This window comes from Phacochoerus africanus, chromosome 11 (assembly GCF_016906955.1).
Source record: "Phacochoerus africanus isolate WHEZ1 chromosome 11, ROS_Pafr_v1, whole genome shotgun sequence".
Classification (NCBI taxonomy): Eukaryota; Metazoa; Chordata; class Mammalia; order Artiodactyla; family Suidae; genus Phacochoerus; species Phacochoerus africanus.
The window spans coordinates 105,058,633-105,085,296 of record NC_062554.1 but is presented as its reverse complement, the minus strand read 5'-3'; the positions used below and the strand labels follow the sequence as shown (position 1 = coordinate 105,085,296).

Here is a 26,664-nt window from a genome sequence, read left to right as displayed (position 1 = left end):
ACAGCCACAGCCACACAGGACCCAAGCTGAGTCTGCGACCTACCCCACAGCTCACGGCAACGCTGGATTCTTAACCTACTGAGCGAGGCCAAGGATCGAACCCACATCCTCATAGATACTTGTCAGGTTCGTTATCCCACTGAGCCACAATGTGAACCCCCTCTCTGCCTCCCTCTTAAAAAGACAGACGCAAAGGCATTTAGGGCCCAATTGGGTAATTCAGGATAATTTCCCCAACTCAAGATGCTTAATTTAACCACACCTGGAAAGTATGTTTACCCCATAGTCCCATAGGTAGTGCACTAGCACATTTCGGGGATTAGAACCTGATATCTTTGGGGGACCCTTCGACCCCCTGCAGACATCACTAGTGACCCTGCGAAATGCCTTTGCAAAACCAAGACAGATCGTGTGTTCAGGATTTCTCACTCCCACTCTCTGGTACTACCTGCCACAGAGGAAATGTTTCTTTGGATGAATAAGTGCACAAAAGATGGAGTTCTGCTCTAATGCTCCCCATTCCAGCCCCCAAAAGGAAGGGGGAAAAATGGGTTCATAATTCCTTTAGTAGAACTGGCTTTCCCAGTTCACAGATTCTTGAGAAATCAGAATGGATCTGGAACATGAGGAGTCTCTTCATAAGGGATCTCCATCTGCCATGCTGCCGGTAACCAGTGGGAAGATATATGATTACTGAATGGGTAACGAGACTAAAATTATTTACAAACTAGCCTTGCCCACGAGAGAGGGTTCGGGCTTTGCTCAAATTTGATTTCTCTCCCTCTCTAGCATTCTGAGGAGGGCCATGTTGTAGCCAAATTACTTCTTTGGCTTTTGTGATACTGAGTAAAAGTCTGGGGGAAAGGATGTATAACTGGCTCACTTTGCTGTACAGCAGAAATTTACACAACATTGCAAATCAACAATACTTAAAAAAAAAAAAAAAAAGAGGTGTTCCCGTTGTGGCGCAGCAGAAACGAATCTGACTAGGAACCATGAAGTTGTGGGTTCAATCCCTGACCTTGCTCAGTGGGTTAGGGATCCGGTGTTGCTGTGAGCTGTGGTGTAGGTCGCAGACATGGCTTGGATCCTGCATTGCTGTGGCTCTGGTGTAGGCCGGCAGCTACAGTTCCAATCAGACCCCTAGCCTGGGAACCTCCATATGCCGTGGGTGCGGCCCTAAAAAGACAAAAGACAAAAAAAAAAAAAAAGAGAGAGAGAGACAGACAGAGAGTATGGGGAAAGAAGAAAAATTGGCAGAAGAAAAATTGGCTTATCTTCCCCCAAATGAAGGGAAGTATAGTACATCCGGAAGGGATGACTCGAATCCATCATAGGGTCGTTCTATAGTTAAAACTACATTGGGGACTTCCTGTTGTGGCTCAGCGGGTTAGTAACCCAACATAGTGTCCATGAGGATGTGGGTTTGATCCCTGGCCTTTCTGGTGTCACTGTGGCTGTGGTGTAGGTTGCAGCTACAGCTCTGATTGGACCCCTAGCCTGGGAACTTCCATATGCTGCAGGTGTGGCCCTAAAACAAAACAAAACAAAACAAAAACCACTACACTCAAATCCCTGGTCGTATCCCCTGAGTGGCATCGTAAACCTAATTTCCTGCTGATGGAACAGGTTTTATACAGTTATTGCACGGATTACTCTTTAATAATTCCTGGGTAAAACCAGAGAGTAAAGACCTACTGGGAGCGGGACCTATCCCCAGACCTCCTCACTATGATGGTGTTCTTTTAAGAAACCATCAGCTGGTGGGGTTAGGTACCCTGAGATGGCAGCTGGGCTGGGCCCTGAAGTCTCTGCTGCTGAGCAGCAGGGGAAAAGCAATGAGAGCTGAGACCGAGGTAGGTTGCCCGTCTCAGCATCATGGTTGGTCATCACAGATCTTACACTCACTCCTCCCCGGTGTCAAGACCTCCCCTCCCTTAGCCTGCAGGAAGAAGGACTTGGATGAAAGGGGGTGAAGATAGCCACATGGACTTCCATGAGGTCTGTGAGTGGGGGAGACCCTCTCCTCTTCCTAGAATAAACACAGATAAGGCCAAGGAGAAAGCAGGATGCACAGGTCTAAGCTGAGAGCTGAAAAAGGCATCTTTGAGACTCACAGGCAGTTCAGCCCAGCACACCCAGTGGAAGCCTAGATACAGGCTCATCCACAGTGGTCCCAGCTAGAACGAGATGTGCTTTTGCCTGGAGTGCCCTCCTTGCCACAGGAGAGTAACTGCCATGAGACCCAGGGACACCCTTCCATAGAAAACTGCTTGCTTTGCGCAAGCAAGGTCAGGCTGCGACATTCCCTTGACTGTGCACTGGAGCCTTGGGCTGGTGCCACAGTTCCCGAGAACACATCAGCGCAGCTACAAAGCCTATCAATGGGGAAGTGATTCACTTGGCGGAAATCTAAACAAACTAGTCCCTTCTAACTCCCATCACCGCTTTTCCCGAAAGGAGGCGTACAGAGTGGAGGAAAAGAATGCATATCACCACTTCTTCTTTGCAGTAACTAATCTGTGAATTTGTAAAGTGACTAAACCCCGTCTGGGAGATATACTGAACCATGGAAACAGAAACGAAAAGTATGCCTCATCTGCCGACAGTGCCTACGCTGGAAAGTCTGAAACCAGGAGCTCAAGGGGGTTGAGAGCATCAGATAAAATTACAAAAATTTCTCAGGTGAATTTTGTTGAAAACCTAGTTCTTTATTTTTTTCATTTTTCTTTCATTTTTACTGAAGCGTTGATTTACAATGTTGTGATACTTTCTGCTGTATAACAAAGTGATTCAGTTCCACATACGTACACGGCCATTCTTTTCAAAACCTAGTTCTTTAAAAAAGTACATAATGACATAAAGGGAAAGGCTGAGAGGTAGAAGTGAACAAAAAGTAAAGACCTCTGAATCTACACATACCCTTGCACACAAACAAATTTACCACACAAAAGTTAAAAGACAAATCATAAATTAGGGGGGAAAAATCTTGCAACTTATAACACAAGGGGTTACTCTGTTTAATATACAAAGAGCTTCCACGCTGCAATGAGAGAAAGGTAAAGCGTCTAATAGAAAAATGAGCAATTTATTTAAAAAGAAATCTGAATCATCAACAACCAGGGATACAACTCAAACAGCCAAGAGATGAAATTCTTTCCTGTCAGACTGAAAAAATGAAAAAGAATAACAGTACAGCACAGATAAGGCCATGAGTGGGAATTTTCACACATGCTGGCCGCACCCGAGGCTTATGGAGGTTCCCAGGCTAGGGGTTGAATCGCAGCTACAGCTGCTGGCCTACACCACAGCCATAGCAACGTGGGATCCGAGCCACGTCTGTGACCTACACCACAGCTCACAGCAACACTGGATCCTTAACCCACTGGCCAGGGATAGAACCCGCAACCTCACGGTTCCTAGTCAGATTTGTTTCTGCTGTGCCACAACGGGAACTCCAACAATTTAAATATTTTACATGCATATCCCCCTGTACTAATCAGTTTCACTTATAAGAAAGCATCCTAAATACTCATGATGATGTGGAAAGATTTAGTGGCAGGAAACATTTATTACAATATTGTTAATCATAAATAAAAAAGAAATAATCTAAATGGCTTAAATTGAAGATTTCTTAAAAATTTATTTATTTTTTTAAAAATTTATTTTACTTAAGTTTAATCGATTTACAAATGTTGTGTTAGTTTCTGGTGTACAGCAAAGTGATTTGGTTATACATATGTATACATTATTTTTCATATTCTTTTCCACTATGGTTTATTACAGGGTATTGAATATAGTTCTCTGTGCTATATGGTAGGACATTGTTTATCCATTGTATAGTTAATAGTGTTTTTTTTAAATTTAAGTGTAGTTGATTTACAATGTTACGTTAATTTCTGCTGTATGGCAAGGTAATTCAGATATATTACCTTGCCATATAGGTAACATATATTTTTTTATATTCTTTTTTTATATCCTTTTCCATTATGGTTTATCACAAGATATTGACTATAGTTCCCTGTGCTATACAGCAGGACCTTATTGTTCATTCATTTTATATATAAGAGTTTGCATCTGCTAATCCTAAACTCCCACTCTTTCCCTCTCCCACCTCCCTGGCTTAGCAACCACAAGTCTGTTCTCTGTCTGTGAGTCTGATTTTTTGTTTCATAGATAGGCTCATTTATGCCATATTTTAGACTCCACATCTAAGTGATATCATAAGGTATTTGTCTTTCTCTTTCTGACTTAGTGTGATAATCTCGAGATCTGTCCAAAATGCTACAAATGGCATAAATTTGTTCTTTTTCGTGGCTGAGTAGTATTCCATTGTATATGTGTATCACATCTTCTTTATCCATTCCTCTGCTGATGGACGTTTAGGTTGCTTCCATGTCTTGGCTATTGTAAATAGTGCTGCAGTGAACACTGGGGTGCATGTATCTTTTTGAATTATGGTTTTATCTGGATAGATGCCCAGGAATGGAACTGCTGGATCATACAGTAACTTTGTTTTTAGTTTTTTAAGGAAGCATATGGAAGTTCCCAGGCTAGGGGTTGAATTGGAGCTGCAGCTGCCAGCCTACAACACAGCCCACATGGGATCTGAGCCACATCTGCGACCTGCACTGCAGCTCACAGCAATGCCGATCCCTAACCCACTGAGCGAGGCCAGGGATTGAACACACATCCTCATGGATACTAGATGGCTTCATAACCCACTGAGCCACAATAGGAACTCTTGGTTTGTGGACTTTTTAATGATGGTTATTCTGACTGGTGTGAGGTGATACCTCACTGTAATTGTGATTTGCATTTCTCTAATAATTAGCAAGGATGAGCATCTTTTCATGTGCCTATTGGCCATCCATATGTCTTCTTTGGAGAAATGTCCATTTAAATCTTCTGATCATTTTGAGCATTTAATTATATTACAGTTTAAGAATAACCTTTCACAAGAATACTATGCTGTTTTAAAAAGTGATTATTTAAAAATGTGCTATCTATCCATATTGTTATTATATAGTTCTAAATATATAATTTTATGTAGTAACCATATCTATATATGTAATTATGGCATGCTAATCCAAGTAAAGTGGCTTGGTTTGGAGAATGGGGATCTAAAAATATATTTTAAAAAATCACAAATCAATAGATACAGCCATGTATCTATTTCAACATATTAACACTTATTTCTAGTCATTAACTCTTAATTTCTTATGATAATTCATCTTATTTATGTTGTTTGTATTCCTTCTGAATTTTTGTAAAGATTACTTTATATGCGAGGGGGAAAATACAGTTCAAAAAGACAGAATGCATATGTGGGCAAATACCCTTAAGCTGGAAGCATCCTTTTTGCCACTGAGAATTCACAGAGTAAGCAGAAAAAAAATCCTAAGTGGCTCACTTAGAATTAGGGTAGCCATCCTACTTACAATTTATCATCCAAACCAGGACAGTCTTGAGACTTAAAGGGGAAGCTATTAGTAATTTTGCATAATCCAGGACTTCCTAGGCATGCTCAGCCTTTTGGTCAGCCTGCTTAGAATGGAAGGTCTGTCAAGCCTGTCTCTGAAGATGAGCCAGTCCTGGAGTCTTAAAGGTAAACACAGACACAGCGACTGCCCTTTTATCAGTGCCACTGGGTGCAGTTTCTAAACATTCCGGCCAGATGGCTAAAGAACCCTGAAAAGTTCAAAATTCTCACCTTGTTAGCTCATTTGGATCAACAGAGTCCTCATTTTGGAAATCTGTTCTTGATTAAATAGTATTTCTCAAAGAAATATGCCATCTAAGAACACACAGTGTTATTATTCCCATTATCTTCCACTGCAGATTTTAATCTTGGAACCACGGTCACAGTCTCCACCCCTTCCTGATTCCACATCCTCTCGTGCCTGGCCTGTTTTTCACCACGAGCTTTGTTTTAGGGAACTGTTCTCTATGTGACCTGAGGCACTTACTTAAGACAGTCACTGTCCCCATCCATCACTCTGTTCCCAACAAGCTATTTATATCTCCCAGTCTTTCACGGTCCAGCTCAAATTCTTCCTCTCTCCCGAGGTTTCTCCGCCCACCACAGCAATCTGTCCGCTGAGACACCTGGACATCTATTGTCTGTGCAGCGGATCAGCACCTCCTCCAGTTATGAATTACACCTCCATTGCCCTCAAATTAGACTATAAGTGCCTCGTGGGTGCCATTGCTCACAGTCTCTGCCATGTGGCACAGGGCCAGGCATGCTCAATCTGCCACCCTCTCTTATACCAATCATAAAATGAGGGTGGTACTTCCTTTGGACACTCCGCCTCCCACCCCAGCTTGGGTGGGCGCTAGCCATCCTAAGTGAATTCCTCCAAGTAGCCAAAGTTTCTAAATGCCAAGGTGTTTGCATAGGAGGAACAAGTAAAGCCTCCTCCAGGGAGGCAACCGCTGAGGTCTCTCTCCCCTTAAACCATCATGAAAGAGCACACCAAAGAGTCAGAACAGAGCTGGACATAGAAGAGTTCTGTCGTAGTGTCTTTGTGTTAAAGACGGTTCCACAGGTACAAAGGATGGAAATTCAGACAGGCTCTGTTAACACCTGCAATTCCATCACACCCATCTTAAATTTTACTATATTTGATTCTCCCTGTACAGGGCCAACACGATCGATGCTCCAGCATCTGCCCTTGCCCTCCTGAGTGTCCAGCACCTGCCATTACTTCGCATCGATCACAAACTAGGCAACACACATTGCTAATCCATCATGGGTCAATCCATAATTGAAATGATACTCTTTGCACCTCCTGCTGCCAAATGTATTAAACTGATATACATGGCAATGTCTCTTCCTCTGAGCCAAGCTTAGGATGACTTAAACTATACATGAAGTGTGAACAACCAAATTTAGCTGCCAGATCGTGTCATGCATTCCGTCACCCAAGACACCGTATTTCTCATACATAAGTCTTCTTGGGAAATCTGCCAATTCAAATGCATTCATTGTAACCTGCATCACTCCACAATACTTTACAATTACACATGCGGTCGGCAAGAGAGGATGACCCCTCTTCAAGCGCAGAGTAAAACTCCCATTTGAACTGTTACCACAGACAGAGAGGGACTAATAACCCTTTTCTTTCTGCTGGTTCATCTAGTATTAGGAAAAGACATGCCTTCTTCAAGAAACTTTACTTCCAAAGTTCCCACTGTGGCTCAGCAGGTTAAGAACCCAGCTAGTCTCTGTGAGGATGTGGGTTCAATCCCTGGCCTCGCTCAGTGGGTTCAGGATCTGGTGTTGCTGTGTGCTACAGTGTGGGTCGTGGATGTGGGTCGGATCGCTGTGGTGTAGGCCGGCAGCTGCAGCTCTGATTTGACCCCTAGCTCAGGAACTTCCGTATGCTATAGGTGTAGCTATAAAAGAAGAAAGAAACTTTACTTCTATTAAAAATAGTCTTCCTATTTCTGATTTTGTTAGAACAAGGCGCTTTAGTGCCCTCCATCAGGAAGCTTGTCATAATAAATCTATGATGCCTATGATGTGAATGGGGCTTCCTTAAAAGTGGCCCAACGGGTGCAGGGCACAACCTATGCAGTAGCTCTGGCCAGGGGGTGGATAAGTCCAGTGAGAGGGAGCTGGGCTTTATTTTACTTTCCCTCTGCACCTCAATGTCACCGTCTATGGAGTGGGAATAAATAAGAGCTCTCCAGCGTGGGGGTGCTGAGCAGTGACCAGCCTTCTCATTAGAATAGGATAGCAACAGACTATAAAGGGTCCAGAAAATAAGATAGACCCACATTACCTGATTATCACCTAAGAACATATCACATATCCATGAGCTAGAGAACTTAACATTTTCTTTTTTTTCCAGCTTCCAGTTATGTTAATTTTCTATGGAAGCATAGTTGATTTACAATGCTGGTTAATTTCTGCCGTACAGGAAAGTGATTTACGTGTGTGTGTGTGTGTGTGTGTGTGTGTGATATTATTTTTCATGTTCTTTCCCATTATGGTTTACCTCAGGACATTGAATATACAGTTCTCTATGCTATATGGTAGGAGCTTGTTGTTGTCTATCCTATATGGAATAATTTGCATCTACTAACCCCAAACTCCAAGTTCACCCCTCTTCTGCCCCCTACCAGTCTGTTTTCTATGTCTATGAGTCCATTTCTGTTTCATAGATATGTTCATATGTGTCATGTTTCAGATCTCCTCAGTTCCCTCTCACTGAACTTATCTAACCCCTGGCAAGTAAGTGAAATCATATGCTTTCTTTTTCCTTTCTTTTCTTTTTTGTCTTTTTGAGAGCTGCACCTGCGGCATATGGAGGTTCCCAGGCCAGGGGTCCAATAAGAGCTGTTGCTAAGGGCCTACACCACAGCCACAGCAACGCCAGATCTGAGCCGCGTCTGCGACCTACACCACAGGTCACGGCAACGCCGGATCCTCAACCCACTGAGCAAGGCCAGGGATCAAACCCACAACCTCATGGTTCCTAGTTGGATTCATTTCTGCTGTGCCACGATGGGAACTCCTGCTTTCTTTTTCTGACTTCACGTAGTATGATAATCTCTAGGTCCATCCATGTTACTACAAATGGCACTATCTTGTTCTTTTTTATGGCTTAGTAATATTCCATTTTTTATATAAACCACATCTTCTGAATCCATTCATCTGTTGTTGGACATTTAGGCCTTTTCCTTGTCTTGGCTATGGTGAATAGCACTGCAGTGAACATAGGGGTGCATGTATCTTTTTGAATTACAGTTTTGTCCAGAGGTATGCCCAGGAGTGAGATTGCTGGATCATATGCTAGTTCTATTTTTAGCTTTTTGTGGAACCTTCAGACTGTTTTCCGTGGTGGCTGTACCAACTTCAATTCCCACCAACTGTGCAGAAGGGTTCCTTTTCCTCCACACTCTCTCCAGCATTTGTGATTTTTAATTTCTTTGATCCCGCCAACACATTTCATCCAATAACATAATTTGGCTTTCCTATATTGAAGGGGGAAAGATTTGAGTTTTTCTCATGGTGATGATGGGTCTCACAGCCCCCATCATACCCATGCTAGGTCTCTGTGTGATGAAAGAAGCCCACGATGGCAAAGCAGTTGATGAGGGTTAGGTGTTCATTCTCTGGAAACAAAAAAGAAAAAAGAGAAAATTGGAAATTGAATGTTCTGCCTCAGGGTTTCTGGATCCCCTCACTCTCATTTGGGGCTGGATACATCTTCACTGCTGGAGAGATGTCTGTGCGTCTCATGGGAGACTGTTAACCAGCATCCCTGGGTTCTACCCATTAGACGCCAAGATACCATTGGAACCCGTGCCCTCCCCATTTCAACAACCAAAATTGTCTCTGGACTTTGCCAAATGTCCTTGGAGTGGGGCGGGGCAGAGAGAGAGGGAGGCAGCAAAATCATCCCTGGTTGAGAAACACTGGCCTACCTGGAAATTTAAATTTATAGCCTTAGACTCATTCTCGGGAAGTAGTCATCTATGAGCAAGCTGGCCTCTGAACAATGGGGACTTTGTTTGAGCAAACCTGGGCTTAACTCTGAGTTCTGTGATTGTTTTATGACCTTAAGATGCTAGGCTTCCATTTGCTATCATTTAATATAACTCAAACTTTGGCCTCTCATTTTCAGGATTTCCTCCTTTTGAGGCCCGGGGCTGGAGGAAAGGTGTTAGGGGCTGCTGGGGGCTGACCTGAACATTCCAGCCTAGGCATCCTCCTGCTCGCCTTGTTCCTGGCCACCTTGTGGAGTCCAGGGACCGCCATCTTCTCCTGAATATTGCTGCTGTTACCACACAGGGCTGGCACAGTAGCAATTTCCAACCTTGCTACTGTGGCTCTATATAAGCCCATTGCTTAATATCCCAAAACACAGCTACCTAAGACCAGGTCATTTACAGACTTGAGGGAAGTGAGAAAAACTGACAGCAGAGGAAACCTTATGAATGGATAGACACTGGGTTGAAGGATTCCATACCTAGGTTGTCCCAGGTAGGTTCTTCCTACTGAACCCTACCTGACCCACTCGCAGCCTCCAAGAGGCTCTCACCTGCCTTGTTCTCCCCACCTGGGGGACCTTCAGTCCTCTACTGTCTGGGAAGCATAGGGGCCCAGCGCTTGTCTCAGGTCTGCTCCCTCCCTCTCCTCCAGCCCTCAACTCCAGGGGCTCCTTTCTCTCCCCCAGGATGACTGACAGGTAGGACTGACACACAGAGAGACTCACCCACTACCCACGGGGGCTGGTCTTCTCAGAATCCCTGAAAGACAATCCCTCAACACCTCAGTTTCCTAAGCCAGGATATTTGGTTTGGAAAATCACCTTGGGGGAGGCTTTTACCAAGAGTTCAAGCTGGCTGTAGGCACTGGGTCCATCTTTGTGGTACCCAGTGAATAAGCACCTGACTTCAGGTTTCCAATAATCTTCTTGATCTGGCCCAGTCTCCATCATGACATGTCTTACGACAAGCATTGAACAATGACACAGAGGACACCCTCCCCAGGAGTAAAAAATACTTTTTTAGAGACAGAGTGGTATGGTCTGGATGGTTGTGTTCCCTCTGTAAACTCACATGTGGAAGTCCTGCTCTCGAAGGTGACAGTCTTAGGAGGTGGGCACTTTGGGAATTGATTAGGTCATGAAGGTGGAGCCTTCATGGTTGGGATTAGGGCCTTTTACAAGAAACCACAGAGAGCTAGGGCACCCCTTCTGCCACGTGGGAACAAGGTGAGAAGTGCCATCTATGAAGCAGGAAGCACTCACTAAACACCACATCTGCTCACACTGTGATCCTGGGCCTCCAGCCTCCAGACTGTGAAAAATCCATTTCTGGTGTTTTTAAGCCACTCCGTCTGTGATATTCAAATGGACTGAGTATTCTAAATACATACTGGAAAAGAACCTTTTTTTTTTTTTTCTACAGACAGCAAAATATACTATGAAACAATATAATGTAATGAAAGTAATGAAAGGATCTGGTCCAAAAAAATGGGCAGAAGACCTAAAAAGACATTTTTCCAAAAAGACATGCAGATGGCTAAGAGGCACATGAAAAGATGCTCGGAGTTCCCTTGTGGCACAGTGGTTAACGAATCTGACTAGGAACCATGAGGTTGCAGGATTGATCACTGGCCTTGCTCAGTGGGTTAAGGATCTGGCGTTGCCGTGAGCTGTGGTGTAGGTTGCAGACGTGGCTCGGATCCCGTGTTGCTGTGGCTCTGGTGTAGGCCGGCAGCTCTAGCTCCGATTGGACCCCTAGCCTGGAAACCTCCATATGCCGTGGGAGCAGCCCTAGAAAAAAGGCAAAGAGACAAAAAAAAAAAAAGGTGCTCAACATCGCTAATTATTAGAGAAATGTAAATCAGAACTACAATGAGGTACCACCTCACACCAGTCAGAATGGCCATCATCAAAAAGTCTAAAGAATAAATGCTGGAAAGGGTGTGGAGAAAAGCGAGCCCTCCTGCCCTGGTGGTGGAGATGTCAATGGTACAACCATTATGGAAAACTGTCTGGAGGGTCCTCAGAAAACTAAAAAATAGAGCTACTGTGTGATCCTGCAGTCCCACTCCTGGGTGTATATCCAGAAAGCATGAAAACTCTAATTCAAAAAAATACACCCCAATGTTTATAGCAGCACTATTCACAATAGCCAAGATGTGGAAGCAATCTAAATTTCCACTGACAGATGAGTGGATAAAGAGGACATGGTGTAGGAGTTCCCATCGTGGCTCAGTGGTTAACGAATCCGACTAGGAACCATGAGGTTGTGGGTTCCATCCCTGGCCCCGCTCAGTGGGTTAAGGATCTGGCGTTGCCGTGAGCTGTGGTGTAGGTTGCAGACACGACTCAGATCCTGCATTGCTGTGGCTCTGGTGTAGGCCAGTGGCAACAGCTCCGGTTAGACCCCCTAGCCTGGGAACCTCCATATGCTGCAGGAGAGGCCCTAGAAAAGGCAAAAAGGCAAAAAGAGAAAAAAAAATGAAGACATGGTGTGTGTGTGTATATATATATATATATATATGTATATATATATGTGTGTGTATATATATATGCAATGGAATATTAGCCATAGAAAGAATGAAATAATGCCATTTGCAGCAACACAGATGGACCTAGAGATTATCACACTCAGTGAAGTAAGTCAGACGGAGAAAAACAGATACCATATATCACTTATATGTAAAGTCTTTTAAAATGATACAAATGAACTTATTTACAAAGCAAGAATAGACTCACAGACACAGAAAACAACTTTACAGTTACCCAAAGGGAAGAGGGGGAGAGATAAATTAGGAATTTGGGATTAACAGATATACACTACTATATATAAAACAGATAAACAACAATGATATACTGTATGGTACAGGGAATTATATTCAATATCTTATCTATACTGGAATATATATATATATATATATATACACACACACACACATATATATAGCAAAGAAGCACTTTGCTGTATACCTGAAACCAACACAACATTCTAAATCAACTACAGTTCAATTAAAAAAAAAAAGGAATTTGTGCTAGAAGAGACAGTTCAAGCAATGGAACAGAAAAGAGCTCAGTGGAGTTCACATTGTGGCTCAGTGGTTAACGAATCTGACTAGTATGCATGAGAACGCAGGTTCAATCCCTGGCCTCACTCAGTGAGTTAAGGATCTGGCATTGCAGTGAGCTGTGGTGTAGGTCACAGATGCAGCTCAGATCCTGCGTTGCTGTGGCTGTGGTATAGGCCAGCAGCTGTAGCTCTGATTGAACCCCTAGCCTGGGAAACTCCATATGCCAGCTGGGGCCCTAAAAAAAAAGAAAGAAAAAAAAAAAAACCACATGGGTCAAAAACAGACCCACAAATTTAGCAGGTGAGTATATGATGGATCTCTCTACAGAGGATAAACTAATTTATGCCTGGGCAAATTGGTGACTAGAAAGAGATCAAAAATTAATTTTTTTTACTTCACATCATTAACCAAAAATACCTAGATTTAAATGTAAAAAAAAAAAAAAAAACCTAAAAAGCATTTTAAAAACATACAAAAAATGTTATGGCTTTGGAGAAAAAAGGTCTTCTTAAGCAAGACACAAAAAGCAACGGGCCTCAAGGAAAAGTCTGATACATCTGCCTACATCCAAAAAAAAAAAAAGTGTATGAAAAAGATGCCATAAACAAGGTTAAAAGAAGAAAAGCAACAAGCTGGAAAAGTACATTATTTTCAAACAGACAAAAGACCCAAATCTGGAATGATAGAGTATTCCTAGCAATCAATAAAAGATCTAAAAAATACCAATAACAAATCATCTGAAGATACTAGCAGCCATTTACAGAGTGAAAATGTAATGAACATAAGAACAAATGCTCAAAAACATACTAGATATGAGGGAAATACAAATTAAATAAGCTATTTTTATCATAATGTTGGCAAAAATTAAAATGTTTGAAAATGTTGGGCGTTAATTAGGGCGTGAGAAAACAGGCACGTTCCCAGGCTGCTAGTGGGAGCATCAAGCAGTCGGCTACTTCAGAGAACAATTTGGCAGGATCATTACAATTGAAAATGTACATGCCCAGCAATTCTCCTTTGGGTAGAAATACTCCCTCAAGTACTCAGAAAGCGTATATAAAAATAAAGATGTTGGAGTTTCCATCATGGCGCAGCAGAAACAAATCCAACTAGGAACCATGAAGTGGCGGGTTCGTGCCCTGGCCTCGCTCAGGGTTAAGGATCCGGCGTTGCCATGAGCTGTGGTGTAGATTGCAGACTTGGCTCAGTCTGGCATTGCTGTGGCTGTGGTGTAGGCCGGCAGCTGTGGCTCCGATTTGACCCTTTGCCTGGGAACCTCCATATGCTGTGGGTGCAGCCCTAAAAAGCCAAACAAAAAATAATAAAATAAAATAAAGACGTTGACCACCATGTTTTTTGTAAAACCAGAAACCTAAATGTCCATCCAGAAGATAACAGATAAATAGACTCTGGAACATTGTATGGGATACTAGAGAGCAGTTTCAAAAAATGAGGGGTAGGAGTTCCCACTGTGGCACAGCGGAAACAAATCTGACTAGGGACCATGAGGTTGTAGCTCCAACTTGGCCCCTAGCCTGGGAACCTCCATATGCCGCGGGTGCAGCCCTAAAGAGCAAAAAAATAAAAAATAAAAATGAAAGAATGAGGGGTTTCCGTATGTAATGACACATAATAGTATGTGTCAGAAAAGAAAGATGCAGAAAAATATCCACAGAATGGTTTGTTGCACCTGTCAGTCTTGTTTATGCACATGCAAGGCTTCTTCCTCAACCAGTGGTAAAACATACGGAGTTCCTATTGTGGCTCAGTGGGTTAAGAACCCAGCATAGTCTCCGTGAGGATGTGGGTTCAATCCCTCACCTCGGTCAGTGGGTTAAGGATCCAGCGTTGTGGTGAGCTGTGGTTTAGGTCGCAGATGCAGCTTGGATCTGGTGTTGCTGTGACTGTGGTGCAGTCCTCAGATGCAGCTCCAGTTTGACCCCTAGCCTGGGACCTTCGTATGGTTGAAGATGGAGCCTTAAAAAGAAAAAATTACACACACACACATATATATACACGTACATATATATATATATATATATATATATATATATATGTATGTATTTCCACAAAATGATGCTATTCATGTTTAAAAGACAGAAAAGAACACACACAGCAATATCATCTACACCTGTAATGCTACAGGTGGAAAATGAATAGAAAATGGGATGAAAAAAATGCCTTTAGACTGGGGACCTGGCTGAGATCTGGGAACAGGGAAGTGACCATGTTTGAGGGGGATAGTCTAAGGGAATTTCTCCCTTCTCTCTGTTGTTTTACTATCTCATGAGAACACATTTATATGTGATTTTTAGGAGTTCCCATCGTGGCTCAGTGGTTAATGAATCCGACTAGGAACGATGAGCTTGCAGGTTCGATCCCTAGCCTCGCTCAGTGGGTCAAGGATCCAGCGTGGCTGTGAGCTCTGGTGTAGGTTGCAGACAAGGCTCGGATCCAGCGTTGCTGTGGCTGTGGTGTAGGCCAGCGGCTACAGCTCCAATTAGACCCCTAGCTTGGAAACCTCCATATGCCGTGGGTGCAGCCCTAGAAAAGAACCAAAAAAATTAATTAATTAATTTTAAAAAATATGTGATTTTTAGAATTTGATATTATTTCTTTTATGGAAGAACTTTTTCACAAAAAAAAAGTAATTGGCAGAGACCCCAGCCCATTTACTGTTTACGTTGTTGAGCGAAGGCTGTTTCGTCTGTACTCACACTGTGGATTTTGCAGTTCCTGTACAGAACCAAATGGTCTGATCGGGTCTTCCAAGAACAAGGGACATTTACCCTGCCTTCAAGTCCTCCTTGGGATGGAGTTTCAGGCAGAAGTTTCAGAAAGCAGTCTCTACCCATTGACGCAGGGCAGCAGCCCCGAGCAGTGGAAAGAGAAGACCTTTAGTGTCCTCTCTAAAAAGGACATGGTCAAAAGTGACCGGAAAAAAAAAAAGTGACCAGAGAAGCCCTCCCAGCGTCAGAGGGTCGGCCTGTTTCTGACTGGCACCTGCTGTCTACACAACACACAGCAACTAAAGTAATAATCACAGCGAACACGGACAATTGGCCACTGTATGCCGGGTCCTGTGCTGGGTTGGGGGGGGGGTGGCCAGTACCCAGAAGGTCACTTAATCCTCACAAAAATCTGAAGAGAAGAGGCTTCCTACCCATTTAACAGAGGAGGAAACCTAGGGTGAGACAGATTAAGAAAGGTTCTCGAGCAAATAAGCCTGTGCTCTGGCCTCCACGGCACTGCCTCCCCAACCATATTACTGGTGAGTCTGGATGGGGTGGGCGGGCTTAGCTCCAATGAATTTGTGTATCTCAATGTTAAATTTGTATTTATTTATGTTTAGGTTAAGGGCTCAACGTGATTCCTTTGACAAGGCTAGAGAGAGAGAGACGCTGTCCTTTCTCCTGCCTAACCCCTGAGAAAGTGCAGCAGTTAAGGTGGGGCTGGTGCTGCCACACTGGGGGAGCAGAGGTCTCCTCAGCCCGCAGCATCAGAGCGGGTCCCGGAGCCCCAAGTGAGCAGAGTCACGGTTGAATCTGCCATGGGATTCAAGGCAGTGCTCCCTCGAGATAACATACTCCCACGCTGGCTCTTCGGCCCCAGTGAGAATGCAAATTCCATGCTTTTGGAGTGAAATTTCTTTTTTGCTTTTTACAGCCGCATATGGAAATTCCCAGGCTAAGGGTCCAATAGGAGCTGCGGCTGCTGTCTACACCATAGCCACAGCCATACCAGGTCTGAGCCACACCTGTGACCTACATCACAGCTTATAGCAACATGGGATCCTTAATGCACTGAGTGAAGCCAGGGATCAAATCTGCATCTTCATGGATACTAGTCCGGTTCATAACTGCCAAGCCACAACCGGAAATCCTTGTGCTATTTCTTAATAGAGTCCATGTTTATTCAGAACTGGCACAGGAGTAGGGCCTTATATTGAAACCAATAACGAAAAGCCTGGAATTTCTTTCTTTTTTTTTTTTTTTCCTATTCCTGTGGCTCCTGGGGGTGGAGTGGCAGGTCTCTTATTCCCATCCTGTTCGATCCAGCAACACACATGGGTGGGTAGGGAAGAGTCAGGAAGCCTAACCCAACAAGGCAAGGGAGCCAGCACACCTGCCCTCCAGATGCCAGGAGCTTTTCTAAAAGGTAACAACATATGTAACAAATTTCCCCCCCAATTACAATCCTCAGAGAGAGAGGGTTAGGGAAATAAACTTAGAGGGAAGAGTGGCAGATGGGATAGATGGATTCAATTAAGGCAAAGAACATCAAACAATTCCAGGGAAGCCTCATTTTAATGGAACATGTTTCCTCCTCGTTGCCTCCAGGTAACTCCCAACCACCGCCTAGGTAGGAAGCAGGGTGCACACACAGAGCGTCGACCCCAGCAGGAGTTTTTTAATATCCTCAAATGAGAGAGAGCTAATATTTCCCCTTCTCTTCTTCATAAGAACGTGGAGAAATGTTCTTGAGCACATGAATCACAGCATATGAATCACACAAAGCGAACACAGCCTGCGTATTTGCTGCATGTTTGCACAGAACTAGGTGTTATTCAAATTAAATAGGTATTTCCCACCATCATCACCATTGAACTGATGTCTTTATTTGGTCTAAAAAGGAGAGTCTCCTTTTTAATTAAACCAACCACTGTCATTTTTCTAGGAAAGATAATAAAACAATAAAAATATTTACACCCCTTTTATCTTCTGAAACATTAATCATACAGGAAGAAGGTGTTACACTTTTGCTAGACAGTTTTATCACACAGACATTATACTAACATGCTTTAAATTACTGTTTTGCAGGACAATTTATTCCTATTAAGGATGTATAAGATTCTAGTTGTCACTAATAATATTTGTGACTATTTACTACCAAAAGGAATTCAAGTCTCCAATAAATTTGCCATATGCCGAGTTAGCATTTAACTACAGACGTGTATATAATAATATATATGCACCACTTTGACCCAAATACTGACCTCAATTTCCACCTAAAGTCAAGTATAAAAGTCTAGTAGTTGGATGAGCAATGCTTGCTTTATTCTTAGGCTCCCAATGGTATTTAATTGACAGCTATTTTATCCATAGCTGTTTTTCTTTGTTTTTTTCTTTTTACAGCAGCACCCACAGCATATGGAAGTTCCCAGACAAGGAGTAGAATCGGAGCTGCAGCTGAGTCCTACGCCTAAGCCATGGCAACATCGGCTCTGAGCCACATTTGTGACCTATCCTGCAGCTTACAACAACACGGGATACTTAACCCACTGAACAAGGCCAGGGAGCGAACCTGCATCCCCACAGACACTATGTCAGGTTCTTAACCCTCTGGGCCACAGCAGGAACTCCATTATCCACAGTTATGAAGTCAGAGGTCAGTTATAATTTCACAAAGATGGTATTTTTATCTCTATAGTCAGAGAAACTGTGGAAGGCTTGGAGTAGAAACTACAATCACACCCCATAACTCCACAATAATGTATATATGTTCTATCAGTTAAACATGGCAGTGGTTTCCAGAGTCTTATTTTGTAGAGATGCCAATTCACTTTGAGGTTCCAGCCCATGCTTCACTATGTTGCAAACTAAAATCCTCCCAGCGCGACGGGAATAATATTTAGACTGTCATACCATCTTCCGGGTGCTGTGCGGAAATAACTTCTACTTGAGAAACTCAGCTGGGGGGTAAACTAATGTTAAAATAGCGAACCATGGCGTGTCTTCTGTACCTCAGGTGCCCTGACTTCTCCTGATGGTAAACAAGCTTTGATTTTTTTTTTTTTTTTTGGAGTGGCTCCCAGGAGAGGAGACAGAATTTTCTGGAAGCTCAAGTCACTGACTCCCAGCCCCTGCGCTTGAGTCCCTTCATCACCGTACCCTCCACGTTCCTCAAAAAGGGTAGGGTTATAGCAGCCACTCAGTGTAGTGGCATCATTTTTAGTAAAGGCTTTTTTTCCAACAGTTTCATGACCTGGCCATCGGACACCTCTCTCTAAAAGAGTGATTGAGTTTAAATAGCAAAAATGTGAGTACCCAGAGAATAAAGAGAAGTTACAAAACTCAGCAAGGAGAAGATGCTAGTGTAAACCCTTCACACAAAGCTGGCAAAAAAACTTTCGAGAAGGAGACACACAATTCACAGGAGGCTCCAAAGAGGAACAAGGGAACACTGGCAGACTTTTCCTTTGTTAAACATTTTTCTAGTCAGCTTTTTGTTATCCCATCGCTTCATACCCCCACGCATTCTGTATTAGTTATGTGTTGCTATGGAACAAGTTAACCCAAAACTTCACAACTTAAAATGACACACATTAAAATCTGACTAGGAACCATGAGGTTGTGGGTTCGATCCCTGGCCTCGCTCACTGGGTTAAGGATCCAGCGTTGCTGTGAGCTGTGGTGTCGGTTGCAGATGCAGCTCAGATCTCGTGTGGCTGTGGCTGTGGTGTAGGCCAGCAGCAACAGCTCCGATTAAACCCCTAGCCTGGGAACCTCCATATGCTGCGGGTGCAGCCCTAAAAAGACAAAAACAAAACAAAACAAAAACGACAAGCATTAATGACCTCACAGTTGATGTGGGTCAGGAATACAGGTGCGATTTGGCTGAGTGCCTCTGCCTCAAGGTCTTTCACAGGTGTCAGCCAGGGCTGTGGTCTCATCTCAAGGCTCAAATGGAGAAGGATATGCTTCCAAACGCACTCACATGGCTATAAACAGGGTTCAGCACCTCACAGGTTACTGGGCAAAGAGCCTCAGTTCCTCACTGACTGCTGGCCAGAGGCCTCCCTCAGTTCCCTGCCCCATGCGCCTCTCCAAAGGGCAGCTCACAACACAGCAGGGGCCTCCCCTGAGAGCAAGCCAGTGAGCGTGAGAGTAAGACAGAAGCCACGATATTTTTGTAACCTACCTCAGAAGTGACAGCCCAACATTTTGCCACATTGTTTGTCAGAAACAGGTCACTAGAACCAGCCCACACAGAAGGGGAGGGAATCACACAAGGGCAGGCACACCAGGATGCGGGGAACATTGGGGTCCTCTTAGAGGCTGCTGACTACGTCTTCCCATGTGTGTGCAATAGAGGAATAAACACCAACATGAAAGAAAAATCGGAAAGCTGTAGGGGAAGGGGAAAATATTCCAGGATCGAATTACTTCTAGCTCTGACCTCTCTCTCCCCCTTTCCCCCAATCCAGCCATACAACAGACCCTCTGAGGAGGCACTTATTTCACATGGCCCCTCATACATGTCTCCTCTTCTCCACTTACATGGGACCATCAGCGTTCAGGCCCTTCTTTCTTTGCAACCCAACCAGTGGAGCACTACTTTTCTAACCTGTTGCCATAGTCCACTATATCTTGGACACCAAGGCCAGAGGAGTCTTTCTAAGTCACCCGTTCTACTTCTCCTTTGGTGGCAGAAAGCCCTTCAGTGGTTCCCCCTTGTCAAACCAAACCCAAACTCTTTAGGCTGCCCATTCGGTGCCTTCCATGATTTGACCCAGGCCCACTACAAACTCATCATTCCCAAACCCCGAATAATAATCCACCATCCCAGGTAAACCACACTCTACACCCAAACACACTACACTCAGGCTCGGCTTGAAGCCTCTGCCAACACCATTTACCCCCCACCCCTCCCTTGGTAATACCAGTCTTCGGCTTACCATAATAAATCCTCCCCCACTTCCAAGATGCAGAGCAGATCTCATCTTCTTTGTGACACATTTTCTGATCCCTCCACACTAGATTTCAGTTCCTCCCACAGACAGGCGTAGCTCTGGACCACCACACCACTCACTGACCTGGCCAGTCACTGGGTTTTCCCTAAGAGCTGGTTAAGTTTCATCTTTCCTTCTATTGGGATCACCAGACTGCATCTCTGTAAGAGCTGGGCTGGGTCTCATTTTTCTTTCTCTGTTGAGGCTGGCTAGTCCTTGACAGGCACTATTTGTTGGATGGACAGAGGGATGGATGGAAATGTCGAGCACAGTGTCTGGTGTATGATGGGGTCTGTAAGTATCTAATTTTTGCTGAAACCACCAATTCTTAAAATGAGAATTCTCCACTCAGTGGCATCTTAGCAATGTAGTGGTTCCTGTGTAGGAACCCTTGCAAAGAGAGCAAAAGTAAATGAAATTTATCTGAGTCTCACCCAAACAGGCCCGTTCACACAAACATCACAACTGAAGACCAGCTAGTAGCTCCTCCATCATCCATCCTAACCCTAAAGGATGCCAAGTGCAAGGGCATTAAATGGCACAACCAGGGCAGAAATCAGTACGGAGCAGCTCCAAGTCTATGTGCTTCAGCATTTGCGCAGAAAGGGAGGTTTTAAGAACTAAAAGTATGCTGTGGGAAAGGACAAAAATTGATTGTGGAGGAGGGTCTATATATCTTATTTTATGTAATTCCTAGTCAAGGAGAAAAAAAAAATTTAAATAGATACCAGAAGCCCTTTTAAGACCTGTGCTGCCAACCCCCAGGACAGGGGGGAAATCTCAAAGCATCAACTGTCCAAAATTCAGAGGAAATCTAACGCTTCCTTTCTAGCTGGCTAGAGCAGTTAAGCCTGAAGTGAATTCTCCCAAGAATCAGATTCCTGGCCAAAGGTTGCAGGCGCTAATCTGGGCCTCCCTCATCTCACGGTAGGGAGCTCTGGAAACTGCTCCAGGGGCTTGGCCCGCTAAGTATCATCTTTCGAGAGTGGGTGAGTTCGCTCTTCCACCAGCGTGATCCTGAAGCAAAGTCTACGCAGGGAAGGAGACACGCATCGCGAGGAAAAGCTGGGGGGACCTCGGCCCTGAGTTTTGAGCTTTGCAGGCACGCCCCGCAGCCTGAAATGGGAAAGCAGCTTCTCTCGCTCCAAACTCACCTGTTCTTAGAACCACTGGTCTCAGCTCCCAAGGCATCCGCATCATCATCCACGGCCCAAGGTCCACCGTGTGAGAGAAGAAGGGTGGAGGGAGTGGTGGCTGGGAGAACAGGTCAGCAGGGTTCCCTCCCTGGCTTGGGGGGCCGTCTCGGGAGGGGGCTGCTCGGCCCCTCCCCACTAAGTGGCGGGGATCCCCGCTGGGGAGCTTCACCGTGGGCGACAGGGACCCGCGAGGGAAGGATGCGCTGCATGCAAAAACTTTCCGTCCTCGGGCGCAACTCTGCGAGGAAGACCACCCTTCCCACCGCCCCAGGTCGCGCCTTTACTGGAGCATCCCCGATCCCCGCTCCGCACGCCGAGCCCCTCCGACCCAGGCTCGCAGCCACCGGGTGCGGGCGGTAGCCGCGGCGCCACAGCAACCAGGCGCCGGGCGCTGCAGTCTTGGGTCCCGGCGCGCGGCCCCTCCCCCGGCGGCGGGCGTGCGGGCGGGCAGACGCCGGGCCTCGGGGCGCCTCTCTGCTGCCCCTGGCGGCCACGGCCGCGGACGCCGCGAGCCGAGCCGAGCCGGGCCGGGCGCCGAGCGCAGCTCCTCCTCCCTCTCTCTCTCTCTCTTGCTCTCCTCCTCCGCCTCCCTCCTCCCCTCCCTCCCTCCCTCCCCCTTTCAGAACACTCAATGTCGGAACGTTCCGAAGATGACGTCGGAGCGTTCTCGAATCCCGTGTCTCTCGGCTGCTGCTGCCGAAGGAACAGGGAAAAAGCAACAAGAAGGAAGAGCAATGGCGACACTGGATCGCAAAGTGCCCAGTCCGGAGGCGTTTCTGGGCAAACCCTGGTCCTCCTGGATCGACGCCGCCAAATTACACTGCTCCGACAGTAAGAACCCCACCGCCTCCTCCTCCTTTTATTATCCTGTAACCTTTCCATTCACCTAGAGCCACTGGGAAAAAGTGTGTGTGTGAGAGAGAGAGTGGCCCCCGGTGTCCTCCATGCTTCTCCCTCTCTCTAAATAAATACACACAGAGACAGATCATCAGTGCACAGAGAGAGGCCCTGCTGCCAGGGCTGTCTGTCTGTCTGTCTGTGCCCGCTCCCCGTGGCAGCCCGCGGGGTGGGCTTTCTCAGCCCCACTGTGTATCCGTTTAAAAGGCTACTCTGTTGCTGCTTGCATAGTTTTTTTTTGGTACCTATCTGGGCCAGGTAGATGGAAATCCGGACTTGGGAGAAAATGTTGCATTGTCAATTTTTGAAAGATTTTCATATACAGTATTTATATCGATCTGTTTGCAAATAAACACTCTCCCTCCCCCCCCCCTTGACTTTGGCTCCCCCCCTTTTTTTTCTCGTTTTTCCTTATTTTCTTTTTTTCCTTTTCTTTTTCATCTGCAGATGTAGATTTAGAAGAGGCTGGAAAAGAGGGTGGAAAAAGCAGGGAGGTTATGAGGCTTAATAAAGAAGGTAAGTGGAGCTACTGGCATTTTAGTGTTAGCATGTGTGGCAGAATCTTCACAGGATTTGACTATAATGTGAATTGTTCTGCTGGGTACAGAGTGACTAAGGCTTGTCAAAAATTGAGCACGCCCAGGTGACTACTGCTTCATGTTAACTTCTTTCAAAGTCTAAATACAACTGGGGGGTAGAGGGTGGGGAGACTGTTGAAGGCAGAAGTTTCCGCACTTCAGCTGGAGTCCACATTTGGCCCTTCTGATGCTTATCTGCCATCCGCCTTTGGAGCATCATTGCCAATGGTTAGGGGTCGAAATCACTGAAATGAGGAGCAGGGCTCCTTTCGCAAGCATCCCAGCCTTCCTGTGGGTGAAGACACAGCAGTTTAAGTGAGCCGAACGTGGTCAGTCATTCCAGCAGCTACCTCTCCACTTTCCACTGAAAACCGCGGTATGTGGCAAACCTTTGCAGCAAGTTACCTTTGGCCCACTTTGTGTGTGGTCAGATTGTTATATGGTGAACAGGGTTAGGGTGTCTGGGGGTGCAGGCCGCTGCCGGTCACCCATCTCTGTTTCCCCGGCGTGGAAATACAGTACCTAAAATGGGACACAGTGAGTGGATAGGTCATCCCAGACCGAGGTAGGTGCGTGAAGCCACGGCCTGCTGGAACTGGGCATCAAACACACATGGTCGTCATAAATAAATCATATCCTGTCCCTGTTGGCAAGCCTGCCATGTGTAACTCTGGCCTGTGGGCTTCACGTGGAGCAACTCCAGAGGCCACTGTCTGCTGAACCAGTGGATGGGCTCATTTGAACTGTGATTTACTAACGGATGTCTTGCGTGGTGGGCTGACATTGGGGGTGGGAGGAGGTGTGGGGAGCTGAAGAGGTGGGCGGGAATCGTTGAAAGAGTTCAGCCATAACCAGGCCCTAGGAGCCTGGCGCATCCAAAATGAATGGCGAAAAGGCCGTGAGGTGCCCAAGAATGGTCTCCCTCATAAAGTGGGATGTCACCCTGTGAGGCAGCTGACCCCTGTTTGCAAAGAGGGAACGCAGTTTGTGGATCCCACCTCAGCCAGTTGGTTTTCTGGGCCCCATCATTTCCTGACCATCCAGGGAGGGGAGAATTTGTGCTTCGGCAAAAAATGACACGGAGGTTAAAATGCATGCATATTCAAGGACGGCTCTCTAGCATAATGTTTCTGCTAATTAAGCACTTTGATTGGGAATGAAACCTTATTCTAAAGATGTTTGTCTCTAAATATCTTAGTGTGATCTTGACATGTGTCTTTAGGGTGCACAAGGGAATGGTGTCAAGTGGAATTCTGACAAGTGGCGGCTTATTTGTCCTACATGTCTCTGTGTTGGCTTTGGAGAGTATCACGGGAGATTGTTTTTCTTCATAAACTCTTGAGATTTTTAAAAGTGTATGGGGCTCAGTTATCAGACCACTGGCAATGAAAAGCTTTCCACGAAAGAAGATGAGGTGGTGAAAACCTTTAAAGTGGAATAAAAGGTCATGGGATGGCCCAGAATTGGCACCTCTCAGGCCTGGGTGATAGATTATGACTATAGCACACAAAACTTCTGTTCTGTCCCCTCCTCCGGGCTTCTGTTTCAAAAGACTCTTATTCTCAGATTCTCTTTGCCTCGTGAGAAATAGATTCTTTTAAGAAAAAAAAAATGTAAAGTTCTGCTTTCCTTAGAACTCACAAGTGGTACATCCTGCTTTTTTATAACCTTTGTCCTGGAAAGGTACAAAGATTTAGCTCCTAATGATGTGCTTGCATTAAGGACTCCCCACTGTTCGGTGTAACCTACAATTGTTGAGTTCACCAGACGCCATGTATGGGCTCTAAGCTCTTTGTTTGTGGGCCTGGTGGAGCAGACCTAGGTTAGCAGTTCCTGAAGATCTTCCTGGTATGTGCCTACAGTTTTCTTTATGGATAGAGTACACATATATTAAACATATATCTATCCTTCCCGTAGCGAAGGGCTTAAGGATTAAGCTGAGACACGGCGTCAGGGTGTTTGGTTACCAGGATCCGCAGGAACACTGGTTGCCTCCGTCTTGCCATTGGCCTTCTTGCTGGAGTCATCGTGTGGGAGGTCTAGGGATGGCTACGTGGCTGTGGATGGGTCTTCGCAGGACACAATGTGGCCTGGCTGTAATTGGCTTTCTCCTTGTGTGTGAACATACGTAGATTGGCCATGACACCATTGGCAGTAGGCAGATTTGGAGAAGAGATTTCTGCTTTCATAGCAACAAATGAATAAAGTTTAGGAATTCCAATTAAGAAGTGAAGTTATATGGGAGTTCCTCTCATGGCTTAGTGGAAATGAGTCTGACTAGCATCCATGAGGAGGCAGGGTTCGATCCCTGGCCTTGCTCAGTGGGTTAAGGATCCAGTGTTGCTGTGAGCTGTGGTGTAGGTTGCAGACGTGGTTTGGATCTGGCATTGCTGTGGTTGTGGTGTAGGCCAGAGGCTACAGCTCTGATTCAAGCCCTAGCTTGGGAACCTCCATATGCCACAGGTGTGGCCCTAAAAAAAAAAAAGAAAGAAAGAAAGAAAGAAATGAAGGTACGTGATCCAGATTTTCATATAATTTCTTTTTATTGTGGTAAAATAAACATAACATAAAATTTACCATTTTAAAGTCTACAGTTCCGTGATCCTAAGTACATTCATGGGTGTTGTACTATCCATTTCCAGAACTTTTTCATCATCCCAACCAGAAACCCTGTCCCCGTTACACAGTAATTTCCCTTTTAGCCCTCCCCAGGGCTGAGCCTTGGTAACCTCTATTTTATGTCTCTATAAGTTGCCTATTCTATATACTGTATATATATATTTGCAATAAGTGTCCCTTTGTGTCCAACTTTGTTCACTTAGCATAAAGCTTTCATGGTTCATCCAGGTTGCAGCATGTATCAGAATTTTATTCCTTTTTACGGCAGAATAATATTCCACTGTATATATGTACCATAGTTTATTCATCCATCTGCTAATGGATATTTGGCTTCGTTCCACCTTTTGACTATAGCGAATAACGCAGCTGTGAGCATTGCGATATGATATTTTTTTATAGACGATGCTCAGGGAAAAAAGTTAGACTGGAAAAGTGAGAAAAGGATCATTTTGCATTTGGCTTCCATCTGGCCACAGCTTCAAAAGATTCAGGGAGGACTTGCAGACTTTTGAATAACCCGATTATTGCAGTGTAGTTCTTTTGCCTTCCTTAAACCTTTTTCTACTTCAGTTCTCCACCTATATCAATAGGAAATGTTAACTGGGTGCTTTGAAGTTTCTGTAGTAACGTCTTTACATCCATGTTATTATTTCATCACAAGTTGGCTAAGGAGTTCTGTGGCCCAGCGGGTTAAGGATCCGATATTGTCACTACTGCAGCTCCAGTTGCTGCTGTGGCATGGGTTTGATCCCTGGCCTGGGAACTTCTGCATGCCATGAGCATGGCCAAAAAAAAAAGAGAGAGAGAGAGAATAGCTAAAATTATGGTTAAGAGGAATTTGGGAAGTACTTTTTAGCCTTGCCAGATCATCACCTGGGTTAGAAGGTGTTGCTAATTCCGTGCTTGGTTGTGGTCGTGCGGGGTTATATTGAGGGCAGCCTGCAGCGGTTAAAGGAGCAGGAGAGAGAGGGCTTTGAGTCTGCTTCCTAATTCCTGCATGTGACCTTGGGAACATCGCTTCCCTTGTCTGGGCCTGTTCTCTTGCTTATAAATTAAGGGCGTAGATTAAAC

At 45.0% G+C, this 26,664-nt stretch overlaps 1 protein-coding gene and 1 long non-coding RNA gene across 8 annotated transcripts in view; one reads left to right on the top strand and one right to left on the bottom strand.

Moving 5' to 3' along the window:
• Nucleotides 1-8,914: 8,914 nt before the first annotated feature.
• LOC125110812 (uncharacterized) lies at nt 8,915-21,903 on the bottom strand. Its single transcript, XR_007130730.1, has 2 exons — nt 21,458-21,903; nt 8,915-9,126 (listed from the first exon to the last, which is right to left on the bottom strand). It is a non-coding gene; the product is annotated as an uncharacterized LOC125110812 (long non-coding RNA).
• A 208-nt stretch (nt 21,904-22,111) lies between these two features.
• ATXN7L1 (ataxin 7 like 1) overlaps nt 22,112-26,664 on the top strand; it is a 269,582-nt gene continuing 265,029 nt past the window's right edge. For all 7 annotated transcript variants that reach the window (XR_007130729.1, XM_047752410.1, XM_047752413.1 and 4 more), the window contains exons 1-2: nt 22,112-22,330; nt 22,844-22,912. Coding sequence is in view for 6 of the 7 variants with exons in the window: in XM_047752410.1 (XP_047608366.1) it covers nt 22,150-22,330; nt 22,844-22,912 (250 nt within the window). In the remaining variant the exon portion in view is untranslated. The remainder of the gene's footprint in view (nt 22,331-22,843; nt 22,913-26,664) is intronic.